Source organism: Triturus cristatus, chromosome 8 (genome assembly GCF_964204655.1).
Source record: "Triturus cristatus chromosome 8, aTriCri1.1, whole genome shotgun sequence".
In the NCBI taxonomy this organism is placed as follows: domain Eukaryota; kingdom Metazoa; phylum Chordata; class Amphibia; order Caudata; family Salamandridae; genus Triturus; species Triturus cristatus.
The window spans coordinates 31980156-31999828 of record NC_140591.1 but is presented as its reverse complement, the minus strand read 5'-3'; the positions used below and the strand labels follow the sequence as shown (position 1 = coordinate 31999828).

Below are 19673 nucleotides of genomic sequence, written 5' to 3'. Positions count from 1 at the left end.
CGTTGTAAGTGTAGTGCGTTGTAAAAGTTGCGTTGTAAAGGTTGTTCCCCCCCCCCCCCCCCATGCAACTCACTTTGGGAGTGGTTCAAGTGCACTCTGTAAAGTTTTAATGGATTCCAACTAAATGCATCTTTGAAGTGGCTGCTGGTCCCTCCTTCTCGACTCAAAACCGAACCTGCGGTTTCCTATCTTGAGAATGTGGAAGCTGCCGCGGGTCCCGCTCGCAGACATTTACCGAGAGCTTTCTGCGCCGGACAGAGACCTTAAGAAGTGATGCTGACGCGCTGAAGCTCGCTCACCCTCGCACTTCAGCACCCGCGCTTCCGGCCGCATGTTTTTTTTCTGTTTTAAAACCCTTTAATGCCCATTTGTTTGTGACGGCGCCAAACTACGGAAGTCCATGTTGCTAGTGCAATTGTTGGTGGAAGTTACAATTTACAAATCCGTCTAAAGATGTCTATTGCTTTCATTTGGGATTAATGCCGAAGAGTGATCCCGGCGTTCTGGAGTGAGGTGAGCGCGTCGTTTATCCTGCGCGTCCCCTAAACTCAAACATCTCAAAGCTCCCACTCGGCACCTGCAACTGGGCAACTGGGATCTCCATTTGCCCACGACTTGTCTCGCAGTCTGGCTGCGCCAGTACTCATAGCAGTGCGCCACAGCAGTAGATGCCTCAGGCTGTCGCGCGCTCTCTTCAGGGACCACTTCTGACAGTTACTTTTCACCCTGCATCGCTGTTGAAAAAGGAAAAACGCAACAAAAATGTCAAGTTCGGATGTATTCTCGACACTTTTCGATGGGAGTAGAACAAACCCACTCTAGTTTCCCCACAGCGACGTGTTTTTTCTCCGGTCTGTCCCAAGCTTGCTGCGTTGTATCCTCCGGGAGCTGCTCTGTACCCACCAGCCATGGCCAACAGCACGGCGACCGAGAGCTCGTACAACGCGGCCTACATCACGGTGGAAGCCATCATCGCCGGGCTCGCGGTGCTGGGCAACGCACTGGTCATCGGGGCAGTGAAGCGCAACCGGGGCCTGAGGAACGTCACCTTCTGCTGCCTGGTGTCCCTGGCCCTGGCCGACATGGCCGTGGGGCTGCTGGTCATCCCGCTGTCCATCGCGGTGGACAGCGCGCTCCAGACCACCTTCTACGCCTGTCTGTTCATGTGCTGCAACCTGATCATCTTCACCAACGCCTCCATCCTCTCTCTGCTGGCCATAGCCGTGGACAGGTATCTAAGGATCAAGATTCCCACCAGGTAGGTTTACTGAGCATTCTTTGCTTTATATTGTAATGTAACGGTCGGATAGCGCTTTCCTGCCCCCGGAGAGGCGCTTGAATATATCCACGAAGCATTTTTGTGTTATATTGTAATGTAACGTTCGGATAGCGCTTTCCTGCTCCCGGAGAGGCGCTTTAATATATCCACGAAGCATTCTTTGTGTTATATTGTAATGTAACGTTCGGATAGCGCTTTCCTGCTCCCGGAGAGGCGCTTTAATATATCCACGAAGCATTCTTTGTGTTATATTGTAATGTAACGTTCGGATAGCGCTTTCCTGCTCCCGGAGAGGTGCTTTAATATATCCAGGAAGCATTCTTTGTGTTATATTGTAATGTAACGTTCGGATAGCGCTTTCCTGCTCCCGGAGAGGCGCTTTAATATATCCAGGAAGCATTCTTTGTGTTATATTGTAATGTAACGTTCGGAAAGCGCTTTCCTGCTCCCGGAGAGGCGCTTTAATATATCCAGGAAGCATTCTTTGTGTTATATTGTAATGTAACGTTCGGATAGCGCTTTCCTGCTCCCGGAGAGGCGGCGCAGCGCTTTCAGGTGGTCCAGTAAGAAGCTGCTCCGTTTACTGCGCACAGTCGGTAAATGTTGCATGGCCTTTCTTTAATATATTGAGGAAGCATTCTTTCTTTTTTAATAGTTTCACTTATTTTCGAGAACATTCGACACTACAGGAACCGGGCTGCAGTGCAATTGTGCATCGACATTTGCAAAGGCCGACTAGTTCCAAAATACATTTAAGACAACTTCGAGGTGTAAAAAGGCGCTGTTGTACTGGTGGGGGGGAGGTGTACGTTCGGTTTGTGCAGTGATTACTTTGCGGGAATCCCATGTGTGCACCCTTAGAGCAGTGACTGTCTCTATGTACAGCCGCAATGCACGGGTGCACACCCATGTCTGCGCCCTTTGAGCAGTGACTGTCTCTATGTACAGCCGCAATGCACGGGTGCACACCCATGTGTGCGCCCTTTGAGCAGTGACTGTCTCTATGTACAGCCGCAATGCACGGGTGCACACCCATGTGTGCGCCCTTTGAGCAGTGACTGTCTCTATGTACAGCCGCAATGCACGGGTGCACACCCATGTGTGCGTCCTTTGAGCAGTGACTGTCTCTATGTACAGCCGCAATGCACGGGTGCACACCCATGTGTGCGCCCTTTGAGCAGTGACTGTCTCTATGTACAGCCGCAATGCACGGGTGCACACCCATGTGTGCGCCCTTTGAGCAGTGACTGTCTCTATGTACAGCCGCAATGCACGGGTGCACACCCATGTGTGCGCCCTTAGAGCAGTGACTGTCTCTATGTACAGCCGCAATGCACGGGTGCACACCCATGTGTGCGCCCTTTGAGCAGTGACTGTCTCTATGTACAGCCGCAATGCACGGGTGCACACCCATGTGTGCGCCCTTTGAGCAGTGACTGTCTGTTAGACGGACCGGGAGGGTCGGCCGAGGACAAGGGGAGAGGTCTCCGGGGAGAGCCGTCTCCAGCGATCGTACAGATGAATAACTTCCCCCCCACAGACATACACCACACAAGGATAAGATTTAGCGTTCTTAATAGGTGATTTCTTAAGGTACGATGAAATGGTACAAGGAGGTCTGGACTCAGGGGTCCCCTCGATTCGAGTCTCTTGGTTTGGGGAAAGGGGGTAGCGGGACAGTCTGGTTACCAGTCTGGTAGCTGAGATGGTATGGTGGATAGCTCACAATCCTCGAGCTCGGTGTTCTAGCTTGGACAGGCCGCGGCAGCGCCAGCAGGTCCCGGTGAAGATGGTCGTTACACGGTCCACGGCAGCGCCAGCAGGTCCCGGTGAAGATGGTCGTTACACGGTCCGCGGCAGCGCTAGCAGGTCCCGATGAAGGTGGTCGTTACAACGGTCCGCGGCAGCGCCAGCAGGTCCCGACGAGGATGGATGTTGCAGAAGGCCGCGGCAGCGCCAGCAGGCAGGACGATAGTTCACAAGGCAGGGCTACGGCAGCGCCAGTAGTCCGTCAAGGCTGAGTTCTCTCGGTGTCTCTCGACTCCAGGATACAACTGCCTTCCTGCTCTGGAGCTGCCCTAGTTATAGGTCTGGCGCCCTTTGATGTCCGGACCCTCGCACTTGGAGGTCGGGGGGTCCGGGATGAGGGAGTCCAGACACCCAGCAGGGGGTGGAGCCAGCGCCTGGGGGAGCTGGAGGGTGATCGGCACCTGGCGGGGGAGAGCCCTCGACGCTTCTTTCTCCCATTGACCTGCCAAGTGGTCCGTTCACCTCCTGGGTGGATGGTGGTGCCGGGATGTCGGGGCCGGCCAGGCCCAGGGTTAGGGTCGGGCTGAGGCCACGCGGCCTCGTGGCGCAGTGTCCAAGATGGCGGCTGATCCGGCCGGGGGAGCCGGTAGTGGCCTGTCCAACATGCGTCCCCCCCAGCTGAAGGCGGGGAGAGTCACCCATCCTCTTGGGGACTCTCCTCGTCGAGGCGGAAAAAGCGTGACAGGCCATCTGCGTTGGCGTGGTCTTGGCCCGGTCGATGTTCCACAGTGAAGTCCATTCCCTGCAGGGAGATGGACCAGCGCAATAGTTTTGGGTTTTCCCCCCGCATCTGCATTAGCCACTGCAGGGGTCGATGATCGGTTTGCACCCGGAAGTGGGTACCGAAGAGATAGGGCCGGAGCTTTTTGAGGGCCCACACTACTGCGAAGGCCTCCCTCTCGATTGTGCTCCAGCGCTGTTCTCGGGCCAGGAGGCGTCAGCTGATGAAGGCCATCGGCTGGTCAAGACCCTCGGGGTTCAGCTGGGAAAGAACCGCCCGATGCCGTGGTCGGAGGCGTCTGTTTGTACAATGAATTCCCGACTGTAATCGGGGGCCTGGAGCACAGGGGCGGTGCACAGGGCGGCCTTCAGCTTCTCGAAGGCCGCTTGACAGTCGGGGGTCCAGTTAATCTTCTTCGGGTGGTTTTTGGACGTGAGACCCGTGAGGGGCCCCACAATGCTGCCATAGTCCCTCACGAACCGCCGGTAGTAGCCGGTGAGTCCCAAGAAGGCTCGGACCTCGGTCTGCGTGACGGGGGGTTGCCAGGACTGGATGGCAGCAATTTTGAGTTGCAGAGGGGCCACCAGACCGCTTCCCACCTGGTGTCCGAGGTAGGTCACGGACCCTTGACCAATTTGGCACTTGCCGGCCTTAATCGTGAGGCCGGCCCACTGGAGGGCCTGCAGGACCTCTTGGAGGTGGTGGAGGTGGTCGGACCAGTGGCGGCTGTACACAGCGATATCGTCCAGGTAGGCGGCGCTGAACTCTTCGAGGCCCGCCAAGACCTGGTTCACTAGACGTTGAAAAGTAGCGGGGGCATTCTTCATGCCGAAGGGCATGACCTTGAAGTGGTAGTGGCCATCGGGGGTAGAAAAGGCGGACCGTTCCTGGGCCCGGGGTGTGAGACCCATCTGCCAGTAGCCCGCTGTCAGGTCGAAGATGCTGAGGTAGCGGGCGGCCCCCAGGCGGTCGATCAATTCATCCGCTCGGGGGATAGGATGAGCGTCGGTCCGGGTGACAGCGTTCAAGCCCCGATAGTCGACGCAAAATCGGAGTTCAGGAGTGGTGCCGGGGGCAGCGGCTTTGGGGACCAGTACGACCGGGCTGGCCCAGGGGCTGTCCGAGGGCTCGATGACCCCGAGCGTGAGCATCTTGGATACTTCCTCTTGGATGCAGGCCCGCACCCGATCTGGCACACGGTAGGCCCGGTGTCGGATAGGGGGACTGTCCCCGGTGTCCACGTCGTGCAAGCACCAAGGGGTGATCCCTGGGGTGAGGGAAAACAGTGTAGCAAACCGCAGCAGGAGGTCCCGGCAGCCCTGGCGTTGCTCTGGGGTGAGGGCATCGGAGAGCCGGACCCCGTCCACGGAACCGTCGTTCTCCTGGGTCTTCAGGAGATCAGGGAGGGGCTCGGAGTCTTCTTCCGCCCCACTGTCTGTAGCCATCAGGAGGCTGAGTTCCGAGCGCACAAAGTGGGGTTTGAGTCTGTTGGTGTGGAGGACCCGGAGGGGGTTCCGGGGGGACTCCATGTCGATGAGGTAGGTGACGGGGCTCTTGCGTTCGACCACTTTGAAGGGCCCCGTCCACTTATCTTGCAAGGCACATGGTTCGGTGGGGGACATCACCCACACTTGTTGACCAGGTTCGAATTCGACAGAGGAGGCATTCTGATCGTACCATTTTTTCATGTCCTCCTGACTGGCCTCGAGGTTCGCTTTTGCCATCTCCCTGAAGCGCCGGGTCTGATTGCGTAGTGCCAGGAGGTACTTGAAGACGTCTGGAGGGGTCTTTAGGGGGGCCATCTCCCAACCTTCTTTGACTAGGCTGAGGGGCCCTCGCACAGGGTGCCCGTACAGGAGTTCGAAAGGGCTAAAGCCGAGGGACTTCTGGGGAACTTCTCGATAGGCGAAGAGGAGGCACAGGAGTAGTACATCCCACTGGCGACGGAGGGGCTCTTCCAATCCCCCAATCATTCCCTTGAGTGTGCAGTTGAATCGCTCAACTAGTCCGTTCCCTTGAGGGTGATAGGGGGTCGTGAATCGGTAGGTGACCCCGCACTGTTGCCAGAGGGACTTCATATATTTCGAGATAAAGTTTGTGCCTCGGTCGCTGACGACTTCTCGGGGGAAGCCCACCCGGGAGAAGATCCCCATTAGGGCCCGGCCGACCACCGGAGCGGTTACAGTTCGCAGGGGCACAGCCTCGGGGTAGCGGGTGGCGTGGTCCACCAGTACCACGATGAACCGATGTCCTTGTGCCGTGCGGGGGTCCAGGGGCCCCACAATGTCTATTCCTACCCTCTCGAACGGGGTGGTGACCACTGGGAAGGGTTGCAGAGGGGCTTTGAGCTTACGGCCGCTCTTCCCACTGGCCTGGCACGTGGGGCAGGACCGGCAGTGGTTAAGGACGTCGTTCCGCATCTTCGGCCAGAAAAAGTGGGTCACTAGGCGACTGTAGGTTTTGTCCTGGCCCAGGTGTCCAGCCAGGGGAACATCGTGGGCCAAAGTTAGTAGGAAGTCTCTGAAACGGAGGGGCACCACCAGCACTCGACTGGCCCCTAACTCCGCGATTCTTTGTTCACTGTATAGCAGGTCGTTATCCCAATAGACCCAATGGGTTCCGGTGGAGTCCCCTGCGCTCTGGGCGCTGGCTTGCTGGCGGAGTCCCTCGAGGGAGGGGCAGGTCTTCTGCTCCTGGCGGAACTGTTCCTGGGTGGGCCCCCCTTCTTGACGCCACTGAGCCAGGCCGGGAAGGTCCTGGGGCTGGGCGACCCCTTCGGGCGTTGGCTCTGGGGGGTCGGTATAGTCGTTGTCCTCTACTGGAGCGACCGGGGGAGGAGGTGCTGGCCATTCTGGTTCTTCTGGTCAGGGGACGGCACGGGCGGCCATGGACCGGGTGGTTACGCAGGCCCAGTCCGGGAGGCCCAGCATCCCCAGGTGCTCTCTTCTTTCGACGGCGGCCCACGGGGAACTCTCAAGGTCATTCCCCAGGAGGCAGTCCACGGGGGCATCATCCCGGACCGTCACCTTCAACAGGCCGGAGACCCCTCCCCATTCGAAGGGGACGCAGGCCATCCGACACAGACTTTCGGAATTGTCGGCTGAGCGGACGGGGCAGAGAATGTTCGGCAGGATCTGCTCTGGTTTCACCAGGTGACAGCGGACGGCCGTCACACTGGCCCCTGTGTCACGTAGGGCTTCGGCCCGACGCCCATTAATGTTCACCCACTGGCCATATTTCCGGGTGTTGGCGGGTAGGGGAGCCCGCGGGACCATGTCTTTTCCCCCTAGGCACGCTAGAACCATGGCGGCCGGTTCCCATTCTTGTTGTGCCTGCTCATATTCTTCCTCTTCCTCGGAGATTTGTTCTCCCCCCAGGGCGGCGGCAGCTACCTGGCGGGGTTTTGGCGTTTGGTTCTGCGGGCAGCTCGGGTCATTGGCGTAGTGGCCGACTCGCTGGCATCGGTGACACGTGACGTTGGCTCGGAACCCCGGGCGCATCGGGGGGTTGCCCCGGCCGGCCGGGGGCGGGGTGCTGGCCGCGGGAGCGGCCGGGATGGTGTCTCTCCCTCACCCCTGGCCTCCTCCTCCTCCTCGGGGACGGTGCTGACCTTGGTTGTTTCGGTTTTGCTCGTGTGGCCCTCTCCGGCCCACTCGGGTGCTTTCCCATCGGTCAGCTTCGGCGGCGAGTTGCCGTGGGTCAGTCAATTTACTGTCGAGGAGGTGCTGCCTGAGCTCGACGAAGCAGTTGTTAGACAGGTGCTCCCACACCATAAGATTAAAGAGTTGCTCGTAGGTCGTTACGTGGCTTCCCTTGATCCAACCCTCGAAGGCTCGGCTGAAATAGTTGACGTATTCCACCCAAGTTGTACCCGGGATCCGGGTGCAGTCTCGGAACCTCTGGCGGTACATTTCGGGTGTGAGCCCATATCGGGTGAGGAGGGCAGCCTTCATGTGGTCATAGGATGACATCTGATGATCTGGGAGCTGCAGTAGGGCATCGCGGCCTTCGTTGACGAACCTCCCCCATAGGCCGGCTCCCCAGTCACTCCGATCGATCCGGTGGGAGGTCATGGCGATCTCGTAGGCTTTGAACCACTGTTGTATGTCGTCCTCTGGGACATACTCTCGGACAACATCCTTGGGGATGTGGACTTTCTTCTCGGTTGCTCCCGGGGTGTGCGGTCGCTCAGGCACCCCCGGTTCTTTATTCTGTTTCCGAAGTTCTATTTCCGCCAGTTTGCGCTCGTGTTCGAATGTTAGTCTTTTTTCTTCGAGCTCTCTCTGCCTCTGTTTTTCTTCCCGTTCTTCTCGGAGCCGCAGATGTTCTAGATTTAGTTTTTGCTCGGCTAACTTTAGTTCACCGTCCATCTTGAGTCGTGCCATTTCCAACTCATGTAATCTGGTTTTTTCTCTTTCTTGGATCTCTTCCTGCGAGAGGCCCGTTCCTCGCTCCTCGGGAGCTGTGGCGTTCCCCTCTGGTGCTACACCGTTTTGGTCGGGGGATCCGGCGACCCCGGTTTCCGCCCACGACTCAAGGGCGTGCTTCAAATCGTCTTTGGTACTCAGGCCGGTGGTAGCAATGCCTAGTTCCATGCAGAATTGTTTAAGTTCGCGATGGCTATACTCTTCCAATTTATCCATTTGGAATTTCTCGGTGGAACCGCTCTCTTTGGTTGACATCGTGGTTTTGTCGTGGGGTGAGCTACTCTCTGTACGATTACGCGTTGATTCGGATCGCGCCGCTGGCCACCAATGTTAGACGGACCGGGAGGGTCGGCCGAGGACAAGGGGAGAGGTCTCCGGGGAGAGCCGTCTCCAGCGATCGTACAGATGAATAACTTCCCCCCCACAGACATACACCACACAAGGATAAGATTTAGCGTTCTTTATAGGTGATTTCTTAAGGTACGATGAAATGGTACAAGGAGGTCTGGACTCAGGGGTCCCCTCGATTCGAGTCTCTTGGTTTGGGGAAAGGGGGTAGCGGGACAGTCTGGTTACCAGTCTGGTAGCTGAGATGGTATGGTGGATAGCTCACAATCCTCGAGCTCGGTGTTCTAGCTTGGACGGGCCGCGGCAGCGCCAGCAGGTCCCGGTGAAGATGGTCGTTACACGGTCCGCGGCAGCGCCAGCAGGTCCCGGTGAAGATGGTCGTTACACGGTCCGCGGCAGCGCCAGCAGGTCCCGATGAAGGTGGTCGTTACAACGGTCCGCGGCAGCGCCAGCAGGTCCCGACGAGGATGGATGTTGCAGAAGGCCGCGGCAGCGCCAGCAGGCAGGACGATAGTTCACAAGGCAGGGCTACGGCAGCGCCAGTAGTCCGTCAAGGCTGAGTTCTCTCGGTGTCTCTCGACTCCAGGATACAACTGCCTTCCTGCTCTGGAGCTGCCCTAGTTATAGGTCTGGCGCCCTTTGATGTCCGGACCCTCGCACTTGGAGGTCGGGAGGTCCAGGATGAGGGAGTCCAGACACCCAGCAGGGGGTGGAGCCAGCGCCTGGGGGAGCTGGAGGGTGATCGGCACCTGGCGGGGGAGAGCCCTCGACGCTTCTTTCTCCCATTGACCTGCCAAGTGGTCCGTTCACCTGCTGGGTGGATGGTGGTGCCGGGATGTCGGGGCCGGCCAGGCCCAGGGTTAGGGTCGGGCTGAGGCCACGCGGCCTCGTGGCGCAGTGTCCAAGATGGCGGCTGATCCGGCCGGGGGAGCCGGTAGTGGTTCGGTCCCATGATACATGGATGTCCAGGGGCAGGAGTTCCGTTGGGAGACGGGGTGCGGGTTGCCCTTGGGGGTAACACCTGGGAGTCCGGGGTTTGGGCCCTGTCGTGCGGGGGGGGAGCAAGCCCTTCATGTGGCCTGTCCAACACTGTCTCTATGTACAGCCGCAATGCACGGGTGCACACCTATGTGTGCATCCTTTGAGCAGTGACTGTCTCTATGTACAGCCGCAATGCACGGGTGCACACCCATGTGTGCATCCTTTGAGCAGTGACTGTCTCTATGTACAGCCGCAATGCACGCAGTGACTGTCTCTATGTACAGCCGCAATGCACGGGTGCACACCCATGTGTGCGCCCTTTGAGCAGTGACTGTCTCTATGTACAGCCGCAATGCACGGGTGCACACCCATGTGTGCGCCCTTTGAGCAGTGACTGTTTCTATGTACAGCCGCAATGCACTGGTGCACACCCATGTGTGCACCCTTTGAGCAGTGACTGTCTCTATGTACAGCCGCAATGCACGGGTGCACACCCATGTGTGCATCCTTTGAGCAGTGACTGTTTCTATGTACAGCCGCAATGCACGGGTGCACACCCATGTGTGCACCCTTTGAGCAGTGACTGTCTCTATGTACAGCCGCAATGCACGGGTGCACACCCATGTGTGCGCCCTTTGAGCAGTGACTGTCTCTATGTACAGCCGCAATGCACGGGTGCACATGCTTGGCCTCATTATAAACATGAGTTATAAGACCGGGTCACGCGGAATGCGTGCTGTTTTACTGTTTACCAATAAACAGTGGAGTGATGTATGGTTTTCAAACTCACTCCTATTTTGTGTACTCATTACCTTTCAACCAGTGCTTAATTTATGTTAAAAACACATGCCAGAGTCCTCGTCAGGAGGCCACTGCAGCTGGCATCACCCCTGCCCCTGCAAGTGTTGCCAATGACAGCAGTGCCAACAAAACTACGGACCAAGAGCGACAATCCAGACTATTCCAATCCCCAACAGCTGTGTGAATGGCTCGTGCGCCAGGTATTAGTGATGTTTAAATCTATTTTATTGATAAGCAAGTATTGTAGTTCTCATCTCTAAGTTAGTCAAACAGCGCCACCGAGGGCATACTGTCAGGAGTGCCAGGTTTGACAATTACGTGCTGGCGCTGAATACCAAAAACCACCGGCTCAAATGAACCGCTGCTTACTACATGAGCTTTAACTATGGCACTACGTTAGATGTTCTCCAGTCCAAAATATTTCTTTTCTACTCCATGCTAAGTTTGGGGGAAAACCCCGTTTTATTGCAATTCACCGATTATAGAAGCTTTAACAGTTGAGTAGTGAGGATTAACAGTATTATTACATAATGTGGCCACATCCTTGGAGGGGTGGGAAGATGCACAAGGCAGACACGGTCTAAATTGAGGGAACAAAGTGTAGGGACTACTTTGCTATTTGTGAATCCAGAAGTCCCCAACATCATGGCTGGTCTGTGATGCTGACAATTTATTTTTTCCTCCTAGGGCTTCATTTAGTTTATGGGGGCCATTTGCTAAATGGTGAAATTAAATGAAAAATTAATGGATGAAGCGCGTTAAACACCTGATTTCAAAACCCTAGGTGACATCATCAAACTAACATTCTAGAATGCCTATTGTTGCCAATTGCTACGGAAGCAGGTCTGGGCACAGAGGGCATTTTGTTCTCTACACTACAGGGGGCCTTTATTTGCCAAAATTAAGTAGGAACAGGCTCGTCCCCATTAGGCACAGCCTACAGTGTTTAGCACTTGCTTTTTAAAAACGTGGTTTAATTTTCCAAATTTGGTTAGAATTTCACAGAGGAAGATGCTATGTAAGGTTCCCTAAGTTGTAGAGAACAAACGGAGGGCAAATGCCACAGATATTGCTGCAGTGTGAGCTTTTTCAGAGGGGCACGAGACCTACATCTGGGCATGGTCATGGCACTCATGATGTCTCACTGACAAAGGCACTATGTGATGGGCGTAATGCTTTCATTAATCTCAGGCCATCCCATAGTTGCAAGGGGTCTGCACCGTCTTGCTATAGATACCAATTATGTACCGCTATCAGAGAACATTATGCCCAGGTCACCATTATGCGAGGCTTGGCTCTGTCATGCAAAAGATGCTCACAATATGCCAAGAACGCCCGCCATTATTACAAGTGAGGGTCCACTGTGTCAGAGAATTAATATATCAAGAATGGCACTATTGTGCGAGGATGGGCATTATTATACCAGCTGCGGGCACAGTTGTGACATAGACTCTGATGGAGTGTTTACTGGGCCCCAATACTAAACAGACAGAATTTGAAAGGATAAAGGATTTCAAGGACTCTCTTGGCCTTCCGATGAACCTTGCTGGGTTTCGAGAGGGGTTAGATATAAAGGGTCGCAACAGTCATCCAATGAGGACAAGGAATTGGACAACTAAATTACAACCTTTATATCATATAGATTACTTTAAAGCAGTGGTCAAAGTGGGCGGGATCGGCAGGGCACGGTGTGCCCCTACTTCTTTAATTTCCTAGAGTCCGCTCCCCTACTTTCTTAATTTAAAAATGCCTCCCGGACGGCAGAAATCGCCAAGGCCGATAGTTAAGGCTCGGCTTTCGGGGACGGGTGGAACGGGCAGAGAAGGAAAAGGACTCTGTCTTTTTCTTCATGCCCAGAGAAGACAAGAACAGTGTCCAGTTTTCCTGCCGCTGTCAGCTGCCCTCCCACCCTCTCCCCTCTTTGTTGCCCCTCTTCCCTCTCTTTCTGTCTCGCTCCTCCTCATTTAATGAAAACCAAGACTTCAAGAAACAGGTGTTACCCTCTCTTTCCTCCTTTCGTTTATTTGCTCCCCTGTGAAATGGATCCAAAAAAGAAAAACACTTTTGCTGGAAACGTCGTCTTTTTCAGACATTTTTCAATTTCTAAGTGCAGTCTCGGGGTGGAGAGAAATAAAACATTCACAATATGAAAAGTAACTAAAGCAAGACAGAGTGGTTGCAGGGTGACCAGATTGATTTATTCACACCTAAACACATTAGCGCCACTTTACAGTGTTTGCCAGTGAAGCACTACTTTTATTTTCTCGCCTCTCTTTGAGCAACATTGCTTACCCTGTGTGGGAAAGTGCACCTTGCCTGGAGGTACTGAAATACCTGCTTGATGGGTGAATTGGAAAACAAAATGTGTACAGCGACTGTGTGTTTACGAATGTAGTCTTTTTCAACCATACTGCTATGTTTTGAAAGAATATAAGCAATGGGCACTGAAACGGGTCCCTTCCGGGCCCCTTAGTCACGGCCTTACCTTTTCACGCAAAAGCACTCACTAATTTCTGTATATTGAGTGTAAAAAGAAAAAGGTAACCATGTTGTTCCTGCTTATATTTCACATGCTTTACTTAATCTTGCATTCCCTATGAGTGTTTGCTTTTTCTAGGATGTTGTTAATTTTTTTTAGGCAGCATATTGCTCTTGTTTAGTGCGTAATTTGAACTGAGTCGCATCCAGGTGTTTATAGTGGGTCAGTGCAGTGCAAGTTTCTCTCAGTGGGGCAGTATGGTGTTCAGTGGGGGAGAGGATGTGGCACTATGGTCAGAGCTGCTGAATTTGTAACTGGGGAACCAGGTTCATCCTACATGAGCAGCCCACCAGACCACTCCCCCTGAGGGAGGACATTCCCATGCTAGACCTTAGAAGGCCCCTCAACATCTTAAAAGCCCTGGTGTCTTGGCACCAGCAGGTGGACCCTAGCAGTGGCAAGTCCACCACAATTCATTCTGAAGTTCACCTCCAGTCTTGCAGGCAGGCCTATGAAGCAGCACAACATAGAAAAGTGACTCATGACTGAGGTCACTGACCCTTGAGCAGGGTGGCTCTAGGGCAGTGCGACAGCACCAGGCGCTGACCAGCTGCGATCCGTGCAGGAAACAGTGGTGGGGCAGAGGGGCCGGGTAAGGGGAGATTTCGAGGGATGATGCTGAGGGAAAATTAAATAAATAAATAATTTTCCCTCTGCATCGTCCCTCGAAATCCCCCCTTACCCGGCCCCAATGCTGTTACCTGCATGGACCGCGGCTGGCGCTGACTTCAGGTGGGGGCATCATGTTTGCAAGTATAATATGGTTTAAAAGCGCTTGCTGCCTCCTTCCTGGCCTCCAACAATTTTCAGCAACAATAAAAATGTCATGATAACTCCAGTGTTAATGTTCTTAGTAGAGAGAGATGGTGTTTTGTCTAGTGGATGTTTTGATTCATAGAAAGGAAGCACAGAGGGTTAATGTGCCTGCTGCTAAGAACATATACCATACAGATGACAAAATGCACATAATGTAAATAGGTCAGTGGGTTACTGCTTTTGTCAGAGAGACCCTATTGTTACTTGCAGTTAATAAGTTAAAATCCTAACATAGAACAGTGAGCTATTTACTGTCATGTAAGAGCTGCATGCAAACTGCAAGGTATAAATTAGAGCATTTTCTTCCCCCCGGTCTTTGAATATCCTAATGTTGAAAAAAAGGGTTCATTTGGGTAGAAATCAATTCTGATTATTAAAGAGAACCCCCAACCAGGGTATTACATTTTAAATTCTGAGTTTGTGTTTCTCAGACCAATCACTATTAAACTATGCTGCCTACTAGTATGCTTGTCATGTGACTACTACACCTTATAGTCCTTTGTCTTATGTAACATTTCCTATAAAGTGATTTACACACGTATGATTGATTGTCTCTGTGTAATATGTGTGATGTAAAGTGCTTTGACACCATACGCTGGTATTAGTGGTGCTGTAAATCTTCTGATACTTTATTATTTTGATATTTTTACACATGCTAACGGTCTGTGCAAAGATTTTTCCTTATTAGTACCAGTGGAACATACAACTGCAGCAGTGAGAAAGGTGACCAGTCAACCTTTGCAAAGGGCCCTTCACTTCACAGCAGCACAAGTCAAAATGTTTAGTAACTTTTGATCCGTTTGAGCTATAAACAATTTATTAGTTAAAATCGTCAGATTATGCAGCAGATGATGTATTATGTGTCAAATATGGCAGAGCCATAATTATGTGGAAAACATTTGCAAACTAGGATATTTTGTCATTCATGTTTGAACTGCTCTTGTGGAAAAAGGGAGGAGAAGTGCTGATGACAGAAACTCCATGGCTAGGAGACAAATGGTGTGCGATTCCACTTTTAAGGATATTTGGGACATTCTGTGATTGGAAACGTTTCCCACTTTGTGAATGTATTTTAATGTCAATAACTCATATTATGTTATGTTAGATCAATTTGTAATGCGCACAGATACTCAAAAGAGTGTCCCGGCGCAAACTGAGAAAATGGGCCATAGGCTAAGACATTATTCAAAAAGAAGAGTTTTTAGCTTTTTTAAAAAAATCACAGGATCTATTAAACCTTAAATAAAAATGTGTATCCGTTGGATAAATTAAATAACGTAATAAGCTGTAACCGGTTAGTGAAATGGGAAATAAATACTCAAAATTGGGATATTTAGCTCTTTCTGCCACACCTCTGACTCCCCCCACTGACCCAATCCACGGGTTATTCCCGCCCTCTGATTCTCTGGCCACAGTTCCCATACAGAGTAATTTGTACTGAAGTCACCCCCTTGATCAAACCAATGTCTTTCCCTGTTAAATAACACACTTCTGGAGACTGAGTATCTCTCAATTCATTAGGTAAGTCATGATTGGTTAACACAGGAAATAATGCTTCAACTCCAGATTTTTGTTTTGCCAATTTAAAAACAATGTCCTCATAATTAGTATGGCACTCTTTCCCCTTCCGTGGACAGTAGATTGAACACTTGAGTTTGCACAGTAAGGCTTGTCCCAACAAATTCACAGCGCTTTTGTCACATACCACAAATGTATGCAAGTCCTCAAGGTATAGGCTTAGTTACGGGGTTGGACATTAATCGGATTGAGACTCACACAAGTTGAATTCTTTCTCCCAAGAAGGGTAGGATGGGAACGTCCGCTGTTCTCACCGTGGAACTGATAGCCCCCTTTACCATGTCATCCTCATTTACCTTGTCATCCTCATAGGGATCACTGTGGTCTAACCCAAGGATGTGCCCAGTACGCATTCTCCCTCCCCTCGCAGGCACCGTCATTGTGACATATCTGAATCTGTGTCATCCATCAGATATTGCTGAGCCATGAACATCTCTATGAAACCCTTGGTTCAAATGATATGACTGAACCTGACCATTCATTGGAGGCAACGGGGCTTGAGGCATGGCTGGATTCTGATTCTCTACCTACGGGTTTGCTGACTTTGCACCGTGTCTCCTCCTTGTGACTGCACATTCGCAACTTGTTGAACCTGTCCGTCCATCTGATTAAGAGGATTAAATCAACGCTCGTGCTTCCACTGCCTACGTTTGCTGCAAACGTGACATGGATTAGTCTTTTTTATCATTTCAATATAAACATCTCTACCCCTACCATGCGGTTGCAGACCTTGTTGTTGTCCTCCACTTACTCCTTGCATTCCAGAATTCAACTGATAATTTCCCCCTACCACATTTGTAAAATCACCACTGTAACCTTTCTTGGCAGCTTTCATCAATTTCTCTTTTAGGGCCATATTATCAAGGAACGGTGATAACATTATCGCCGCTTTAGCGGCAGGAAACTACCGTTAAAGTGGAGATAATGGGCTTGATAATATGCCCTTAAGAATTCCCACAGAAGCCCAGGTTCACACCAGAACCTGGGCTTCAATGGGAATTCACAAGGGCATATTATCAAGCCCATTATCGCCGCTTTAGCGGCAGTTTTCTGCCACTAAAGCGGCGATAATGTTATCGCAGTTCCTTCATAATATGGCCCTTAGTCTTTTATTTTCAGATTTAAGTTCATCTCCACAATACTAGGTGTTGGACTTGGCCCTTTTTTGCAGGGTCATCCCTAAACTTTTTGCCTTTCTCCTGGCCTTTTCTCTGTCATGGTGTTGGTGGTTTTAAGCCTCTGGGCACTTTAGCAATGCTGTCCAGTGTAAAGTGTGTGCGCTCTCTGTGCTACATATGGTAAGATTGGTCTACACCTGTTTGGCATATTTAATGTACCTGTCAGTCCCTTGTAAAGTGGTATCTCAGATACCCAGGGCTGGTAAATTAAATGCTACTGGTGGGCTTGCGGCACTGATTGCGCCACCCACCAAAGTAGCCTTGCAAACCTATCTCAGGCCTCTGCCATTGCAGGGCCTGTGCGCGCAGTGTCACTGCCGCTGTGACGTGGCACCTAAAGTGTGTGCCATGTCTGTGATCCCCCTTTCACTACATGTCAGTCACCCCTAAGGTAGGCACTAGCTAGCCCTATGGGCAGGGTGCATTGTAGGTAAAAGATAGGACATGTACCTTAAGTGTGTGACATGTCCTGGTAGTGACAAACAGCCATTTTGGTTTCTCACTACTGTGGGGCTGCCCTCCCATAGGAATGCATTGGGGATTCCCTGATAAGTGTTTCAGTTGTAATTCCTGATATGAGAGGAGCAGTACCCTTAGGTGCTGAAAGCGCTGTTTGCTACTGGAGCACGCTGCCATTTACACAGTCTTTGCTGTGGTGTGTTTTTTAATTTTTCCCTTTGTTTAGTATTTATGTTGTATTTTATTTCTTCTGCCCTGCTTTTAATCCTGTGGCATCGGATGTTGAGCTATCTCCCCAGTCACGCATTTCTCGCACTTTAAATCGGTGATTTCACCGCTTTTAGAGCGGGTCCCTGTCCCGATATTGCCGCCATATTGGGGGGTAGGAAGCTCCGTTTTGGAGCGCCATTGTTGTTAGCGCTCTAGCACTCCGGTGGTCCGGTCGGCAGCCTACTTAAACGACTCATGGATACGCGCAGCGGTCGAGCGCAGCGGGAGCACCGTTTATGCGCCGGAGGTGCGCCAGAGGTAAGCCCGTTTGCGCCCGTTCGCGCACGGTCGGGCCTAGGGCCCGGACCGTCTGCTCCAGTAGGTATGTTGCCTCTTGTGTATTCACGCCAGTTCTTACTATTATTAAAGGGCAATATACCCATTAATTGTTATCACTCATTAAATTTAGCTCGTGGGCAATTTCTGTGTACGACCTGTGCTTTTGGGACCACAGAGAGTGACAAGTCGAGAAGCCGATGTGAACGGGATTTAAAAATGGCACTAGTAAACTGCCGTTCATTGCCCAAACATGCTGTTGAGATTTCTCACCTACTTCTTGACAAATCTCTGGATATCCTGTTTCTTACGGAAACTTGGCTGAGCCCCACTTCAGATCCGGATATTGTGCGGGTACTGCCCCCTGGATATTTGATCCAGCATAAGGACAGAGTTGCTAAAACCGGGGGAGGGGTTGCCATTATTTACATCACATGCCGTTTACTCGAGCTTTCAATCTTGGACAGTGAGAGTGCTCACTTTGTTATCACAATATCCCCAGCTACTTCCTTCTCAGGCTTCCTGATTTATCGCCCTCCGGGCCCTTTGGGGCACTTTCAAGAAAGCCTAGCTGAAACAGTGATGGATGTAGCCACTACTGTTTCTAACTTTCTGGTGCTGGGGGATTTTAACCTTCATTTTAATAAACATTCGGATTTAGCCGCCTCAGAAGTTATAAAGGATCTAGGTAGTTTTGACCTAAGCCAAAAGGTACTATATCCTACTCACTCAAAGGGTAATTTGCTGGACCCTGTTTTTTGTAACATTCCTGGCCTTATCATTGAAGTACCTGTCCCGGTCCCCTGGTCAGACCATATGGTGGTCCCTTTTAGTTGGAGGGTGGTTCAGCCTAGTTCGTCCTCAAATCGTTGTAAAGGGCTAGCTAGGCATTGGTCCAAGCTTGACCTTTCTAAATGGATAAACATCCTGAAGCATACTGAACCCTCAATCCATTTGAATGTGGAGACAGCCAATCAGGAGTTCAACCTGTGGATAGAACGCTCCTTGGACAGTTTGGTGCCAAAAAAAACGATTACAACTAAGAAGGGCCTCACCAAGCATCCCTGGTTTAACCAGGAACTGAGAGCTCTGAAGCAAGAGTGCAAAAGGGAAGAGAGGCAATGGAGGAAAGACTTTAGTGGTGAGAAAAAAAGCAGATACAGAACGGTTCTAAAGAAATACAAGACCGCTCTGATTAACACTAAATCTGCTTTCTTTGCCAGTAAGATCGAGTCCTCTGTTAATGCTCCCAGGGAGATATTTAGAATAGTGAAATTACTGACTAAAGTCCCCGATCCGCAACCTGATCCAGATGAAGCAGGCAGCCGGTGTGAGGAATTGGCGATTTTCTTTTGTACTAAGATTAAAAAGATCATTGACACACTTCCCCCACCTTCCTCAATCGACTATAAAGCGTCATTTGTCAGTCAGCATCAATCGGATCATCCTAGGCTCTCTTCTTTCTCTCCTCTTAGGGAGGATCTCTTGCCTTCCTTGTTGAATGCCATAAAGAGTGGCTCCCCGTGTGATCCTGCTCCGATGAGCATTTTAAATGCTGTTCTTCCAACTATCAGCAAATTAATTGTGAATATGGTGAATGCCTCTTTGATTTCAGCCATCGTGCCGAGAGAATGGAAGATAGCAATGGTCAGGGCCTTGCTTAAGAAACCTAGTTTGGACCCAGGGGATTTTTCCAACTATCGCCCTATCTCCCTACTACCGGGCATTAGTAAACTCACTGAGAAATTTGTCAATTCACAATTAGCTTCCTTTTTGGAAACTTATAATTTGCTTCATCCATCACAAACTGGATTTAGGAAAGGACAGGGAACAGAAACAGCCTTGTTGAGGGTGGTGGAGGATGCCAGGAGGATTCTGGACGCTGGTGGCAGCGCAGCCATTATCCTCCTGGACCTCAGTGCCGCCTTCGACACGGTTAACCATCATATTCTGGTTACCCGCCTTAGCGATGTGGGAATCACGGGCAAGGCTCTCAAGTGGTTGGAATCCTTCCCGGAGGATAGATTTTTTAAGGTCTTTGAGGATGACTATTGCTCTGGTCCATTGCCATTACAATGTGGGGTTCCGCAGGGGTCGTCCCTCAGCCCCACGTTGTTTAATGTGTATATGGCCCCTCTGGCGGGGATAGTGGCCCCTTTTGGGGTCCAGCTGGTGAGTTATGCCGACGACA

The 19673-nt window shown here is 51.6% G+C and overlaps 1 protein-coding gene across 1 annotated transcript in view; it reads left to right on the top strand.

Moving 5' to 3' along the window:
- Positions 1-256: 256 nt before the first annotated feature.
- The window catches only part of LOC146799890 (adenosine receptor A3-like), a 57182-nt gene continuing 37765 nt past the window's right edge, over positions 257-19673 (top strand). The window contains exon 1 of the mRNA XM_085620825.1: positions 257-1258. Coding sequence (XP_085476951.1) covers positions 909-1258 — 350 coding nt within the window. The 5' untranslated portion in view covers positions 257-908. The remainder of the gene's footprint in view (positions 1259-19673) is intronic.